The following is a 17,605-nucleotide window of genomic DNA, read 5'->3' on the forward strand; positions in this document are numbered from 1 at the left end:
CTTCGGTTTCTCACACATCTAGTCCATTGCTCTAGACTTACACTGTTTACATCCAAGTGGCCTCCTTGATGCATAGCTCAAGAAATTCTGACAAATTCAATTACATAGAACACGAAGCAGCAACTTTAGCAACTTCATTTCTTTTTTTTTTTTTTTTTTTTTGTTTTTTTTTTTTTTTTGACACAGGCAATGGAAAGTAGCCAGGCCCAGCACAGCACAGAGCTTAGCACTGTGTCAAGCCTCTGCCGTTGCAGAAGTTGGAAATCCAAAATCAAGATCTTTGGATAGGACTTGAAACCGAACCCTTGCTGTAGTGTTAAAGGCACAGAGTCTTGGGAAATGTAGCAACTTGCAGAATGCTTGCTAGGTCCTACAGTCGTTTCTGAAGACTCTACCTGTAATTAATAGGTAGCATTGCCATGGAGCAATAGCATAATCAAGGATGAGGAAATTAAGATATGGTATGAATGCGTTACTGCAGACAGACTAGTGCTGTGCCAACACACCACTGCTGCAGGGATGCATGCAGCAACCAAAATGTACAGAGACCAATACTTCTAGTTCTGGAAGGAGTCTGTTCCTTGGGGTCTCCAGTCAGTGCTATGGTCTCCAGTCAGTGCTGTGGTATGGACATGCTCTTGAGCTCTCTAGTGATGAGGCATGTGTGGCAGTCAAGTTTTTATAGGAGAGTTGGTAGGAAGCTGGGGTTAGATCCACCTTCCAGACTTCTGAAGGCATAATTCTTTAAGCCATGCCCTTGCAGAGCTTCTGGAAGCTTTTTAGTGAGAGTTGAGTGGATCTCATTGATAACTCGGCATCTCCATTGCAGGAGAATACAACAGGAATGCAAATAAATTGTAAGCTTTGATTTCCAAGTTCAGATAATGGAGGGTTACTGCTTTGATCATTTAGTAACTTATTCTTGGTGGTGTCAGACAAAAAGTCAATTTCTGGTTACAGGAAACTGTACTACCTACTGTACTAGGAGAGGTACTACCTCTGGTTGCAGAGGTAGTACTATGCTATTGAAGTCAGATACTACATGTGTCTGATGGGTAGTGCTGGGATTTTTTTTGGTACTTGTTAAAAAAAAATCAGCAGGTCTGAAGGAGGACAGCTGGTAGTTTGCAGATAGAGAGCTTGGGCTATGGAAGACTTGGATGGTTAATGTGTTATGGTGGATTTCCTAAGAGTATGGAACAAACCTGTGAATAATTAAAGGGAGTGATTAACTGACTTGCTAGACTTGCAATTTGGAATGCAGAACTTTTCTTGTGCAAGCTACTTACTCTGACTGAAGTGCTGTTTCTCAACTATTCTGCATGACTGAAATCTCAGCAGTAGTGCTCCTATACTCTTTGCCTCTTCAGCTGCTCTTGATATTTTGTTGACGTTGACTGCACACATGTAACTCACCTTCCCAATCTGTATATCCTGACTCTTCTGACTAGTTTTTCTATTTCATGGGGCCATACTGTACTTATGTTTTAAGTGTCCTTTTCTACTTTTTATTACTATTTTCTGTTTAAGCTGCTGTTTTTATTACTTTACTTTTAGATTCAGTTGTACATTTATTTTATATAATAATTTGGAGTTGAAAGTCCTTAACGTTTTTGTTTTTATGTACTATGCTTTCAGTGTTATAACCATACAATTGTGGCTACTCATGGTGACATATGACTGCTATGAATGTTGGGCCTTTGCAATGCATTTTGGAGGTCACTACTACACATTTGATGTTTAGGAGGTTGACAGGTATGGCTGTAGGTAAGTGGTGGTTGTGGAGAGTATTCTTTGTGTGAGCTATGGGTTATGGAGAATGCCTCCTAGGCTGCAGAGGAGACCTGTATGGTTAGTGGAATATTTAGCGTTAATGGAGCAGTCAGGACAATAGAAGGAGGATACCAGTGAAGTTTAATAGACCTTCTGGACTGTGAAGAGGAGTGTCTTTGTAGTGTTTACATTTGAGATGAATTTCTCCAGGGCAGGCTGGTAGGCTGATAAAGAACATACTTTAGATAAATATAAAATTCAGATGTATAACCAAAAATAAATGAAAGGCCAGAGTAATTACTCACTTGGGTGTATTCCGGGTAAGGGAAAGATTATGTCAATAAACAAGAAGTTACAGGATAAATATCCAGTATAAATAGCACTGTATATAGCATAGACAATAATGGTGTAGGATTTCTGAACAACATCTAGTTCTGAAGATCAAGGAATGACATGTTGACCCATCTGGGTGTCTCTTTTACAGTGCTAAGATCCTCAAGGACTTTGGTTATGCTTACAGACTTACAGTGCATACAAGGAGATCTCTGAATCCATTCATCCAAAAGAAGTTTTGTTTGGGGGGAGGGGACGGAAGAGGTTTTATGATTACAGTTTACAATTGGTACTCTTTGTCCCTTTGTACAGTAGAAAGCACAACAGGCAAATAGCAGTTGAAGTATTATAAGGCTTACTGAATCATATTTTTTTCTTAAAAAACAAGTTTCCTATTATTTTCTTTACATATTAGAAAAGTAGCTCACAAAACAAGAATATGAAGTACATGTGGGAAGTGTGGTTTCCACCTGTAGCAGCCTAAGTAAAGTGTCTCAATCGCAGTTTTGACGGTAAAATCAGCAAATGTGCAGGGAGACGATTTGAACATCCATGTGGGAATATGGGGGCTATTCAGACTGACAGTGCAGAAACTAAACAAAACGTGGATAGTATTCAATGGTAGCATATTTTTTAAGAAACCTTAATTTCTGATACAAGTGTGCAAATGCAATGTAAATCCTCTACAGTACAATGTATAGAAGGCTATTTTAAGATCAGCATACAGAGGCCAGTCTGTAAAGGAAGATGTTAATAAGATTCCAGATTTTTTTTTTTTTTTTTAAAAAAAAAGGCTGCAAAGGGTTAATTTATTTCAGACCTCTCTCATCCCATTTTGAATTTGATTTTTTTTTTTTGTCATGTTGTGCAGTTACTATTAGAACAGTAGAACAAGACTTACAAATGAGTGAAGCATCACAGCTCCAAGGTTTGTGAGGCCTTGAAGCAGGTTCTGAGCAGAGCCAGAATCTTTCTCGTAGTTGCACAGGAGGGAAGAGACAAGCCATACAGATTATAGCTGAGTCAGGGTGTGCAGATACTGAATGTCACTGCACTCAATTGCAATTCATTATCGCATATAGCTTTCAAAATTACTTTTGTCATCTCCCTGCAGGCAGTAATTAGAGCAGGCTACCGTGAAGAATGGGGAGATCTCATTGGGTTCTGGGAATGATCACTGCATTGGTTAAGACATTAATTGGCTGATTTTGAAGCAGTGCTGCTTTAATTGACAAACAAGAGGCACAGTAATAAAATCCTCACAGAGCCTTAAGTCTCCCGTGTTTTTCAAGAGGTGTTAAACAAGAAATGGGGCTGTAATGTTTGTAGAGTTGAGACCCATTTGTGTACATTTCACACTGGAAATCCATCTCTTGTGTTGATTCGTCAACTTTTGATTTTTGAATTCCTGAATCCTGTCTTGTCATTTGTAACTGGGGAGCCCACATCTGTTCCTATCGTGTTGTCAAGCTGAAGGCATGCTTGGCTAGCTTCCGCATAATGTGGTGTGGGGACATAGGTCTTCCCCCACTAATAAAGTGAGACTATCCCAGCTTGGTATTCACTTTGCTTCTGCGGTCTGGCATCAAAAATATGTTGGCATTGTCTCAACACTAGAGATTCTCATCCTGGTTGTGTTAGTTCAGTTGCTTACTGTCATGACAGCTTCCAGATCATCTAAGAGGTCACTTCAGATCTTTCCAAAGCAAAGTCCATTTTGCCTTCCAGTCTTGGGAAACACCGACCTAGCTTACTGCAAGTGCCAAAGGCCTTCAGCTTCCACAGTAGTCAGTGGCAGTTGCAGGTGCTTTTCAGTTATGATAAAGCTATCTTCCTTGAGGTGCATGATGAAGAGGTCACATACTGATAAGACTTGTGAAGACCTGTCTTAAATGGTAAAAGAAGAAGGATATCAGTCCTTTCACAGGTAGGATTTGCTTCCTGAGTTCAGCATGGGAACTCACTCCTTCATTTTGGTTGCAGTGCTATGTGTCACCAGAGAATGATGGACATTTAGTTGGCACAGTGAGCAAGACTCATTTTCCGTAATACTTTAAGGCAGCCATATTCCAGCAAATAGGAGATTAATTGAAATATCTACCTGTGCTTTTCCCTTTTTATTCTTTCCCTGTCCTGGAATTTCTATAGTGCCCCCAAGATGAAATGTCTGAATCTGGGCAGTCCTCGGCAGCTGCCACACCGAGCACCACAGGAACCAAGTCCAACACTCCCACGTCATCTGTGCCCTCTGCTGCTGTCACGCCCCTGAACGAGAGCATCCAGCCCATCAGTGAATACAATGGCACAACCAAGGGCAACAAGAGGACACGAGAAAAGCGGAACAGTCGGAACATGGAAGTCCAGGTTACACAGGAGATGAGGAATGTCAGCATAGGTATGGAAGCTGGAGCTTGCTTAATTTGTCGTTGTAATTGCCTTCACAGTGCTTGTGTCTGTCTGTTATGCGAAGAGGCTGGGAGACTGAAGGGTAATCAGCTTCACAGGTATAGAATTTGAGACAAGCTTACTTAGAAGGATATGTAGAGAAACCACTAATTGGATGTGAGTTATTTTCTGAGTCGCAAGTTTTGAAAAGTCAGTAATAAAAACAGTTTCACAAATAATACACAGGATGACAATGGATTACTGAGCTCAGTTCCCTGCAGTTGCTTTAATTCATGTCATTGAACGCCTTTCAGGAACGGGTAAGTCCCATCTCAGTCTGAGCTTTTGGAACACTATTTCTGGACCTCATCAGTATAGTAGTTAAAAACTTGCATTTAGTTTTCTCTCTGGATTTATTCACAAGTATTTTACATCCAGTTGTTCATATGCCAAAATTATCAGTTGGGTTAACTAATTATTTTCCCTTCCATGTGTTTACCCTACAGCTTTCTGTATTTCAGAATAGCAATTATATCCCTATCTAGCCACTTTTCTAAGCTAAATAAGCTGCTTTCTTTTAGTCTGTTTCTCATACAAGAAATCTTTGGAAGTTTCAGTTGTTTTTTTTCCACTTCCTGGAGTGCTTCAGTAAACTGAATTAATTATTTCTTGTGAAGAAAGCCATCACCTAAGCCTTTAGCACCAGACTGTTTAAAGAAAGAAGATGATGTAATAACATGATAAAAGCCACTTTCAGTGCTGTTCAATATAGCTGTACCAATGTAGTGTCTGAGCACCTCCCAGCTTGTATTGTATTTAGATTTGCAGCAACCTTCAGAAATGAGTAGTGGTCTGGTTTTTGCAGGTCATGAGCTTAAATACAAAGGGACTGTAAAATGAACAAGAAAGTCTGTGCAGGAGCATATGAAAAAATGGGTTTTGATGCTAGCATCATAGAATCATTTAGTCTGGAAAAGACCTCCAGGATCATCTGGGCCAACCTTTAACCTAGTACTAACAAGTCCACCATTGAGCAATGTCACTACCTCGACATGTTTTCTGAAGATCTCCAGGAGTGGTCAATCAACTACATCCCTTGGTAGCCTCTTCCAGTACTTCATAACCCTTTCAGTGAAGAATTTTTTCCTAATATTCAGCCTAAACCTCCCATAGTATTCTCCTGGAGAACCTCCTTGTTATTTCCGGTGCATCCTGGCCAATGCAAGTCATTATGAGCATTATTAAAAGAGAAATTGAGTATGGATGTCTTTGGTGGCTGAAACCAGGAATTGTACCTAACAAGAATAAGCTAGAACAAGAAATGCAAGAAAGGAGAAATTTGAGTGATGAGTTCTAATTTTCTTCAGATAAAAGTTTGTCCTACAGTATTTCTCAGAGTTCAGAGGGCAGTAGTTCAAGTTCACTATAAATAATTATCCTTAATTTTACAGCTGGTGCTTATATGGTCATTTACCATCAATAGTTTTTTTGGGTCCAAGTCAGGTCTCTTTTATATGCATGCAACTCTAAAGTGGATGTGTATACGAAAGTTTAAATTTTCTTGCTGAAATTATCATATTGTGGAATCTGCTCAAAGCAGATAGGTGTATGTTTCTTATGTGCTCTGCATATTCAGTCTTTCAACTATTTTTCACGTGTGATGCAGAAGTATGTCTCCATGCTGAGAAGAAACTTAGATACTTGAATTTTAATTAGGTATTTCATCTGTAATTAAAATGTCTGTCAGTGATGCAGATGTCTAAGAGCAGAACCTACAAAAAAGGGATTTGCAGAAAAGCTTCCCAGGTTATAAAATAAAGAGAAGGAATCGTCTGTTTCTGTGAGGTGGGGAACCATTCGTGTATGGATGCCTAGTTTGTCAACAAATACACAGTGGACTTTGTTTTCAACATGACATTTGTTGCCAGCAAGTCCACAATGCCAGCCTAAAACAGTAAAATCAACACTCAGGTTGTCATGGGCTGGGTATATTTGGCTGCTGAGGAAGTTTGGAAAGGTTAAAGATTTCATGTCTAACAGTTAAGGGACTAATATAGTTTACATATGAGGTCTTCAATACTTCGGGAATTTTATGTGTAAACAGACACTGTATTTATATTGCTTTTTTTAGAATAGGTGCAAGCCTGAGTTTTTGAACATTTTGGTTTCTAATATGAGTAACTTGACAACAGGATTCTTTTTTTTTAATTTCTTATTTTTTTAGTTTCTTACTTTCCCTACGTTCTTCAAATATTGTCTTTAAGCTATGGATTATACAGAAAACAGACGATTTCAAATGTTGCACAACACATTTTTGAAGTAAAAATTCACTGTAATGGATATTTAAACTAGTTGTAGACTTGAGAAGTCGTCTTGACAAATTATTTCTATTAAAATAAGCCAGTGCCAATTCATAACTAGAGTAATCTCTGTGAAGCTATATAAAAAATAATTTTTTATTTTTTAAAATTTAAAATGAATCATGAAGGCACCTTCCCAGCCCTGTTGCATTTCTGTCTCAAGGTGATCAGCCACTTTCTGTTCCTATTTTAACACTTTGTACATTGAACCATGAAGTTTTGAAGCCTTGGTATTCAAAGCTGAAAAAGTGCCTTCAAGGAGCACTGATACTGTAAACCATATGTATTGTGTTCCTTAGGTATGGGAAGCAGTGACGAGTGGTCCGATGTTCAGGACATCATAGATTCGACACCAGAACTGGATATGTGTCAAGATCCCCGCCTGGAACGCACTGGTAACAGGTACAGATTGTGACTTTTTGCTGTTTGCTCTTTAGCTTGGTTTTGTGATGAGTGAAGAATGGATGCCATGGTTCACAGAGTTCAAGATGGAGCTTTTTGAGAAAATCCATATATTCTGCCTAGTGCAAATGTGTGGGGTCTTGATTATTTTTGATTTGTCCATGAAAGGCTAATATGAGCTGGTAATCTGTGGAAGGATCTGTGCAATCTGTGCAAACTGAATGACGTTTGTTTGAGACAGGTTAGTTTGCCTTGCAGGATCAAGGAGCACAGAGAAATGTAGCAACAAAACATTTCAACAGGCAAAGGGGACAGAGGCGTAAGTTTTCAATGCGAGGAAAAAGATGCATTCATCTAATGAGATCAGATCTGAATTCAGTTTTGAAATCCCAGGACTTTTTCTTTTTTTCTTGTTTTTTATATACATATAAAAAAAAAAGTGTTGGAAGAGGAGCAGGTCTGATCTGTGAAGGAGGACAAGCAGAAGTGACCCCAGCAGGGCAGTGACTGTGGTGCAATCCTGCGAGATTGGAGCAGGGAGAGCAGAGCAGGGCCCTGGTAATGGGCTTCATAAGCAGTCCCCTACAAAGGAAGGGGATGAATTAGGTGCAGGGACACAGGAGCAGCAGGACACAGGACTGAAGACAAGTACACCTACAGCATAGGTTAGATAAGGACAGTAGGCACAGGCCTGAGCTTGAAGGGAGCCCTTGGACTAGTGGACAGAAGGTGGCTGTGTTCAGGTCTAAGGTGAGGCTGGTCAGAGTAATTTTGGACCATCAGTGCACTCAGGACCATGACAGAGTCCTCTGAATTAGTGAACTTTTACCAAACTCCTATGCTGATACCCTTCCTGTCTAGCACCCTTTTTGTGCTCAGTGGGAGGCTCCCTAAAGGCTGTTAATTTTGGCACCACATTTCTGTGAGATACCATTAACCTAGAATGAACAAAGTCTAGGTTCCTTGTTTCATTTTTATGAAGGTCTAGAGATTAATTTTATGGAGTTCATTAATTTTACCCTGGTCCAGTGGGTAATTTAGCAGGACACCAGCAAAAATAACCCCCCAACTCTTGCAGGTATGCAGAAAATAATACACTGATAAAGTTAAGGCAAAATTATCTCACAGACCAAATCTGGACTGGATTGCACTTGTTGAGCACCATCTTCTAGTCCTCTAAAAGTGCGTGTGAGCAGCAATAACAGATGCCTTTCTCACCTGTGAAACACAATTAAGTTCCCCTTAGAATACGTAGGGTACATGGACAATTTTTAGGGTCAGCAGCAGGAGGAATCTAGGTAGCCAAACAAGTAAAAGTGACTGATGTGATCAGATTGATAATTGGTCTGAACGTGAAGAAAAGAAAGGAGTGGAGAGTATTGCTGCACTGGAAGCTCTTCATGCAGATTGATCTTTGATCCGCGTAGAGAGGCAGAAAACCAGAGGAGACACAAGATAACTCTGGAGCTGCTGAATTGTGGGCTTGCTGCTTTAAAAACAGAATCCTTTTGAGAGATGTATTGCTTCAGAAAGTGGAGTGCTGAAGCTGAATTATGTCTTCAAGTCAGACCTTGAATGCTGTTCGCTTCTTTTTGCTTGTACTGTCTATTAGACTGCATCAACTTTGTAATTCCTTAGTGTTCTCAGATTCCTGGGTAGCTCTGTAATTAAAACTTCTATTTTTTTCCTTTTATCTGCATTGTGTTTTACCTCTCAAATATCAGAGACAGCTAACACAACACATCTGTAATCTCCATGTTTGATCACAGAGACTTGATTTAGCTAAGAACAAAGCCACATGACTTGAGATAATATCCACTGGTACTGACCTTTATGTTAGACTGCTGGAAAAATTGCGCAGCCTCACTACATATTGGCTGATTCCCCTTGTACAAGGCAGGGCACTTAGACGTGTCTATACCCACTTTAATCCCATTTTTTGTAGTAAGCACTGACAATCTTAGAGGATGCCTCGCTCCTGCTCACTGTGTCTTTCTGCAACAGTTGTATTCTGGTTAAGCCATGAGATTGTCAAAGAATATGAGAAGATTCTTGGTAGAGAAGACAGTAAGATGTGGAAATGCACTCCCATATGATGTGATTAGATAACATTAACTTTGATTTACCTTTAACGAAATACATTTTGCTGACATAGGAAGAAGCATTTGTGCACTTAGAACCCAAAGAAGAAACTAACCTTCAGGCTGATTTCACTTACTAGTTGGCAAAGAAAAAAGACCATTGCTGTTTTCAGCATCTGAGTCCTTATCTGATCTGCTTATCTTACCTGCTTTGAAGGTTGCTTTGAAGTTGATAGGAGTATGGGAACCATTGCACAGTGTTAAAAGTCAGAATTCAGAGCTGCTGTGAATTGAAAGGTTTCTGTGAGATACTGAGTTGTCATCAACTCTCATGATGTAAAAAGAAATCAACCAGGCAAGCTTTGAGGTTGTGCATGGTAGGTACTTGTACTTGATATAGGAAATAAAATATGTTTTTTTTCTTTACTTACTAATTTCCCTGCGTCAGCCTATGGTGAACAGGCAGAACGTACTCTCAGAGTTTTGACTTCGATGTTCTGTAATGCTCAGTATTTCAGAGAGTTATGTGATAGCTCAAATGTTGTCAAGTAACAAGTGTCCTTACTTTTTCTTCTTCCAACAACAGCCCAACACAGGGGATTGTGAACAAAGCATTCGGCATCAACACGGACTCTCTGTATCATGAACTTTCCACAGCAGGGTCCGAGGTTATTGGGGATGTTGATGAAGGAGCAGATCTGCTAGGTAAAAACTTGTTAGAACCGTTCTGTTTTCTGTGATACAATGACAATTCTATTAAGCTTCTAGAAGCATCTAAATTCTCTTTTTTTTTTTTTTTTTTCGGGACTTGGATGTTTGTCCTTAGCATGGAATGGCATGGAATTTGGGACATACTGTGCCTGAAATATGTGTCTGTAGTACAGTAATGCTTATCCAACAATTTAAGTTAGTATCTAAGTAACTTTTATTTAGTCTGTCTGTAGGTGTGTTTTTTTCTCCATAGGATTCTCCCACATGAACAGTTTGGAGAGAAAATTTGCTCCTTCCACTTCCTCCCCTAAATTTTCACTTCGATAATTTTGCACACTAGCAACTTCACTTGGAATAAAGGTTTTGTTTGAAATATGCAAGAAAGTAACTCCTTTTGTTAAGTTTTTGAAATTTAAAGGAACAATTGTCTGAATTTAAGAAGAGATTGGACTGTGCACTTAGTCACATGGTCTAAACTTTTGGGCAGACCTGTGCAGTGCCAGGAGTTGGACTTGATGATCCTTATGGGTCCCTTCCAACTCAGGATATTCTATGATTCTATAGATTTTCTTTATTTTAAAATGAGAATATCATGGTCTATATTGCAGTTTTTACCCTTTTATAGACAATCTAAGAGAAATTTTAATTCATCTTTAAAGCTAATTTTGAAGGAGGTTTTAATATCTGAAGTCTGGTTATATTCTGTATTCCCGACTAGGACTTTGAGGCAGTCAGAGGAACAGCTCTGTCTCAGGTAGCAGTCTGAGCCCTTGTCATGCTTTCTGGTGTTGGATGCTGAGTTTGTAGACCTTAATTCATAACAAAATTTAAGCATGTTATTAATTCCTTCTGAATATTTTTCTGAATCAGGAAGATATGAATGGTCTTTGAATATCCAGACAGCGCAAGCACCTGACAAAGTTTATAACAGTTTAGCTCACTTTCAATTTTGCTGTTTCACTTAAGGAGACGTAAGAGACATGAGGACTCCTACAGTATGTCATTTATGCTTTGAATAGCAAGAGATATGATCTGAAAGTGAACGTTATCTTCCTGGTAGTTACTGGCCAGAGTGTTTGGATAATCTTACTACTTTGGTTCTGGAAAAAGTTTTTATCAAAGAACTTCTGGATATATATCTAGAACAGAATCAGTTGAATCATGTCACAGAATTCCAGCAGCACATCTTTGTAAGACTTAAATTAGGGAGATATTTGTATCACCTTTGAATGAATCTTGTACTATGACCCTCTGAAAGAGTATGTTTCTGCAGAGAGGATCGAATTTAACCTATTCACTGTAGACTTAACTATGAAGAAGAGGACTGAAGACTCAAAAGTTAGGTTAGCATAACACTTCTTGCTTTATCTAAGACAAAATCTCTGAAAGTGGTACTGTTATAGGCAAATATGTGACTGGAATTTAAAAATGAGATCCAGGCTCTTATCAGAACTCTTGCAATAGCTATTTGATATAGCTAGATTTTTATTTTTTAGAAAGCATGGTGTAAGCTCTGCAGCATGCAAGATAGCTCTTGTGCATGGAGTGATGACTAAAACAAATCACTCCACTAAATCACGTATATCCTCTGTGCCACCTGCTGCTTTCTACCTCTCCCTGAAATGGCTGTGGCTTCAGGGAGTGTCAACTTCTAAGAGAGATTTTTCAGGAAAATGACTAACTGTATTAACTGCTTGGGACAACCTGCTTCCTACTTCTGGAAATTTGTCGTCTGGTAATCCACTCCCCACTTGGCTTACATCCTGAACCCAGTGATCAGTGAGAAATACAGGTTGTTGTTTTCAAAGGGCCAAAGTTTTTCGTTGCCCAATTGGAGACCATGCTAGTTATATCACTACATTTCCAGTTAGTCAAAGGTGCTTCTTCTCTTCCAGTAGTAAGACTGCCTAAAGATCAATGACTGATTCCGGATCTTGGGTCATCAGTTATTTGGCAGTTAACACTTGTATAATAAACAGCGTACAGAAACTTTGAACACTGCCTATGTAAGTATGGCTTGTGAAGATCAGATTTGTTTCCACCTAAAATCTGAACCATGAATATGTACAGAGCTAATTTTTAAATTTAAGAATAATGTTATTCCATAGAAAGGAATTCTTTAGTCATTGTGGTCAGGCACTAGAACAGGTTGCCCACGGGAGTTGTGGATGCCCCATCCCTGGAAATGCTCAAGACCAGGCTGGATACGGCTTGCAGCAATCTGGTCTAGTGGATGGTGTACCATGGCACAGGGGTTGGAACTAGATGATATTTAAGGACCCTTCCAACCCAAATATATCTGTGATTCTAAAGTTTGTCCTTTTTCACCTTACCAAATACATGTGGGGAAAAAAAAAAAAAGGATTGCTTAATATTCACATTTCTTTTGCTAAGGAAATAGAAATTTCTTGTTCTTTCTTCATTAAGCACAAAAATAAAGGTTTGTTTCCTGGATAATGCTATTATTATTAGGAGTAGTTTTTTTCTGCAGGGCAGCAAAACTCTTGCAGCTGATAGCATGGCATGCTAACAGAATAGGAAGGCTTCATCCAGTTCCTTTTCAGACCTGGGAGGTGATATGTGATGAAATCAGTTCGCTGAGTGAGTTTCGTGACAGAAATGTAAATCTAATTACTCCTTTTGTTGAGTTCTGGCTACTAGCTTTGCCCACATGAAAGTTTTCTTTGAAATGAACAGACATCAGACATGCTAGGATTGTATAAAGGAAGGAAGGCAGAGAGATCTGAGAGGCTGTATTTCTCTGACTTAGAAATGAGATTTAAACACTTTTTTTTTTTGTCTTTTCACAGTAGAAAGCACCAAGAATGTCTCATAAAATTGGAGGGAAAAAGTCTAGATCTCAGTACTGACAGATTTGTCAACATTATACAAAACTTTGCCATTCTTGTTAGGTAAATTGTTCCCTTTTCTGTAACTTTTTGCCTGAAGAGCCACAGACGAAATTGTGCTCTATGGACATGATATAAGAAACAAGATCCACAATCTGAAAGATTTCTTTCTTTCTGGGTCTTATTTAGAGAATTGGTAAACTTCATTTACACTTAAAAGTGAAAATTTCATTCTTCCTCTAGTCTTTCTCAAAGCTTGGAAATCAGCCTTCAAGAATATTCTTTCCTTTTGGACTCAGTTTCTTAAAGAAAGAGAAACATCTTTAAAGAGGACCTCAGAGTAGAACGATCTTGGAAAAATTACCCTTGAACAATAGCTGGCAGACAGGTCTGTTTCTTCAGTGGAAAATCTTACTCTTGCCTTCAGAATATCTTCTAAACTACTTCTAATCTCTTCGTACAAAAGCAGCACTCCTCATCGCAATTTTGGAATACAAAACCTGTTTTTTTCCCCATGTTGTAATACCATTGTACACACATTAGTTTGTATAGGGTATATTCTGGAGTAATATGTGGTACAAGAACAATTATTTAGCAGTGGTAATTGTTCTCCTAATTCCCTTCTTTCTCACTGCAGCCTTAGGAACGCTGCCACCACCTAGTTGGCTGTTTGCCTCCCTGCTCACTTGTTAGTTGCTTGTTCTTTCCTACCAATCCTGGGTGGGCTCACTCTCTTTTCTCATGTACTCTTCCCTTGCTCTTCACTGTCCCGAGAGACTCTGGGTGTGGAAGAGGACTAGTGGTTCAGTTGTGGACCGTGTGAAGTCCTTTCAGTTTTAGGACTCCAACTGTGCTTTGGAGATTAAAACCTCACTTCAAATAACAGGGATTTTGAGGTGAAGACAGAAATTCAGCTATATATATATATGTGTAAACTTACCACTAATATGTTCTTTTAAACAAAAGTTGGATTATCAAACCAAGTCCTTGCACTGCACTGGGGGAAAAAAAGGTGTTCTGAAATAAAACTGATTGTCTTTTGCATACTGATCACTGAAGTGCACATTTAATTTCAGCAGATCTGGTTGCTAAAAAGAGATGTATTGCAAGGGGAGGGGAAAGGAGAAGACAGTGGAAAATAGCTGTTCTGCATTTACTACTACATTAGAGAGAAAATAAAGGTTTACCCAGACCAATATGGGATTGCCTGAGATTCGTGCATAGAAAACTGGGGGTAGCTAAGGCCTGTGGTTGCAGTTGTACCCTGGGTTATCTTCCCTTAGTTTTTTTGTCCTGTATGTAGAGTCATGCCATCTACAGACATGGCAGGTCCTGTCCTTACTATTTCATGCCTTTTGACATTGAAATGGCTGAATCATTGTCAATTTTTTTTTTTTAAACAAAATTTTTCTTTTGTTGTTTTTAGTCAGTGATTGATCATTTTTTCACTTCCTTTTTTCCCTTGTCTCTCTGTGCTTCGCTGGACATGGCCCATAGGGGAGTTCTCAGGTGTGTATCTCTCCTCCACTCAGTTTCCTTTCTTGTTTCTTTTTTTCTTGTTGAGACTGAATGACATGGTATACACGTGTGATACTCCCCTGCTCTTGTCCAATCACGGTTGGCTTCGCAGACTTTCTCCCACCTTTGCCTTGCTTGGTTCCTTGCACTGACAGGTCTCTGGACAGTAGGACACCCCTGCTTTGTGCTCACACGCCTGCTGCATTTTGATCTGCTTTTTTTCGGTGTGGCTTTCTGCAGGTTTGCTCCACTATATTACACTGGCCTGTCTCTCAAGGTCTTCAGAAAACTCTGCTGTCCTTTTTTTTGGGGTGCAAAGTGCCTTTTTTCTGCACGAGTGCTGTGCTCTGAGCAGAGCTCAAGTGGGTACAGAATTAAGTTTGCTTCCTGCTTTTCTTCAAGTGAACAAGGCTGTGAGGAGTCCCTCTGCTTGGATGAAGGCCGCTCACTAGCAGTAATCTCACCAGCAGTGGAAGCAGATACTTTTTGAAAATGCCTTTTTGAATCTCTCATAATGTATGCACAATGGCCCTCTTCTGACACGGCTGTTATGAAAACAAAGACTTACTTGAGGGATAAGAGAGTGACAGAGCCTCTGTCTTTTTTTTTTTTTTTTTTTTTTTAAGCTTTGTCTTTCTGGTAGGAGTTGAAGTGATATCTCTCTTCCATTTTTGTAAAGAAGGTTTGCTGCATTAGAGCCATGCTCTTATCATCAGGAGGTCAGCAGGCCCTAGACTTGCAGAATTTTCACCTTTCCATAAAACGCAGTTGGGCCCTGATAAAATTTCAGATGAAGTCAATGGGATCTCTCGTGATTTCAGTACAAATTGAATGAAGTTTCCCTACAATAAAGGCAGGTGACTTATGAACACACAACACAAAATACTGTGCAGTGTTGAGCTGTCATGTTCCTCTGCACAACACCTCTTGATGTTGGGTCTGTAAGGTTACAAAAGGAAGAATGGCATTATTCTTTCTTTTAGTATGAATTGCTTTTACTCTTTTACTGTAAGCCATTTTTTCTATTTTTTTTTTCCTCAGAAAGCATCACACTGAAGTTGAGTAAGAATTTATCTCAGTAACAAAGTGGGTTTGGCCCTGTCAAAAAGGACAGAGCTTTGATATTCCCCCTACCCCCCTTTTTTTTTTCCCTCCTGCCCCTATCCTTCCTGCACCCTATTTGTAATGTATGTTGAATTACCTCTGTCGTGGGGATGGGAAACCTGAAGATGTTTAGTCCAGGTGAAATTATTAAGATGGAAGAAAAAAATGAGTTCATCTTGAGCTTGTCCTAAAATCTTAGGTGTAAAACTGCTTAGGCTATGCTGCAGAAGAACAAGGTGTAGACTAGTTTACATTCAGCATCACTTACACTGGCACCACACACGTTTACACATGCTGATGAGCTGCTCTGTTTGCTGTTTACAGATTCGTATTTAATGGCTGCTTTTTTCTCTTCCTTTCCTCCCTTTGTCCCCATATCTTTCTGTTCCCTTTCTCGTATGGGATGGCTCTCATAGTACGGGATGATTTCTTTGGTAAGGCGAAGGCCTTTTTTCTTTTTTTTTTTTTTTTTTTAACTGTATTTTTATTTCTAAATTTCTTCCATTCACCCAACATCTCTCCATGTGTCTTGCATTACCTTGCATTATTTTTTTGTGATGGTGGTATCACCTCTCCAAAAAGCAGGACGCAGCTGGTCATTGAGTGGTGATTTGAGGTTTCTCTTCTTTTTCTTGATGTGGTTGATTACCCACTTTGATGCTTCACATTGTTTGCCCGACTCTAAGAATGTGGAATGGCTCTCCCCTTTTCTCCACATCACAAAGGAGTAAAGACTTCTCCTTTTGGTCACTCCACAGTGGTGTTTTTTCCCCATGAGTAAGGCTTTCTCATTACAGCCTGCATGAAGTTATCTCATAGTATCCACTCTGTGGCTGTGGGATGGCTTCACCCATTTCTTTATTGCAAAGCAAGCCCTTCATACCTCTCCCTGGTTAAAGCATCAGGCTGTGACTGTGTCACACAAAATAGGTAGTTGTGAAGGCACTGATGGCTGGGGCACTGTATGACTTCAGTTCTCTGATAATAGCTCACCCTCTTCACCGGAATTCCTTTCTCTCCCTGTGACAGACCCAAGGAGTGATAACTAACTCATGAACAGAAGGAAAACAGTCCAAAAAAAGACACAACAAAATACAAGGAGGAATGCTTTCCTCTTATGTTCCTCAGCACCCATAACATCTTTGTACCATTTTAATGTCTAACTGGCTAAATATTTGTTTGATCATTTGCTAAAAAGGAATGAGAGAAACATTTAATAAATGTTGTCTATATCCTGTGACCTCTGGATTTTCTGAACAACATAAATGTCTTGAAAGAAAAGGCTATACCTTACTGTACCAAACCAAAAATGCACTTCAGTTCACAGTGCAGTTACTGCTTGTCACATCTTGTTTGTGATACTGCTTGACACACTATCCAAAGAACATATTGCCTGAAACATCAAAGTGATTAATTATCTGTCCACTGATTTAAAAAAAATAAATAAATAAAATGCTGCTTTTTACTCATTCCTGCTAGGAATTTGCTTTTGCCATCATAAATTCATCCCATCTAACTGTGGGAGGAGGATCTGTTTGTTGGGGTGTTGTGATGTGTTCTCACTTCTTGTATGCTTCCATGTTTCTCTAACTTCCATTTACTTAAAGTTTGTTGTTTTTCTTTTATTGTAAATATTAATGAGCAAATAACAGTTGTGAAAAATGCTGATGCCTTTACTGGAAAGGAAGAGGTAGTTCAGAAGGCTGAACAAGGAGCACTTCAGCACAAACACTGATTGTTGTGATACCTCTTAATGCTCTAGGACTTGTGTTGAGAAATAAGCTGTAACCCTCAGCACTGTCCCCTGAAAGGAAGAGGTCTTTGTGTCTTACATGCTCAGGTAGCCTCTGTTTCCTATTGTAAAATAGAAGCTGATTCTGGGATTCGGCAAGTCCCCGGTAGCAGTAAACAGTCCAGTTACGGTTTTGGTCCCTAAATTCTTTTCCGTTAGGTTTTACAAAATATTGAATTCAATCTTTGCTCTTAGCTGCAGACTTTTCAAAGTCCTTTGAACCTAACCTGCACGTTGCAGCTATTGTACATTCGTGCCCAAGTGGAAGTGCAGTGCATCTGATCTAGGTGCTTTCTT

General features: G+C 39.3%; 1 protein-coding gene across 1 annotated transcript in view; it reads left to right on the forward strand.

Moving 5' to 3' along the window:
- MAPK8IP3 (mitogen-activated protein kinase 8 interacting protein 3) overlaps window positions 1-17,605 on the forward strand; it is a 69,236-nt gene that overhangs the window by 24,838 nt on the left and 26,793 nt on the right. Inside the window, exons 6-9 of the mRNA XM_084296023.1 lie at window positions 4,255-4,501; window positions 7,151-7,253; window positions 9,921-10,039; window positions 14,392-14,403. Of these exons, the coding sequence (XP_084152149.1) occupies window positions 4,255-4,501; window positions 7,151-7,253; window positions 9,921-10,039; window positions 14,392-14,403 (481 nt within the window). The remainder of the gene's footprint in view (window positions 1-4,254; window positions 4,502-7,150; window positions 7,254-9,920; window positions 10,040-14,391; window positions 14,404-17,605) is intronic.

The sequence above is a fragment of the Netta rufina genome (genome assembly GCF_964035555.1).
Source record: "Netta rufina genome assembly, chromosome: 15".
NCBI lineage: Eukaryota > Metazoa > Chordata > Aves > Anseriformes > Anatidae > Netta > Netta rufina.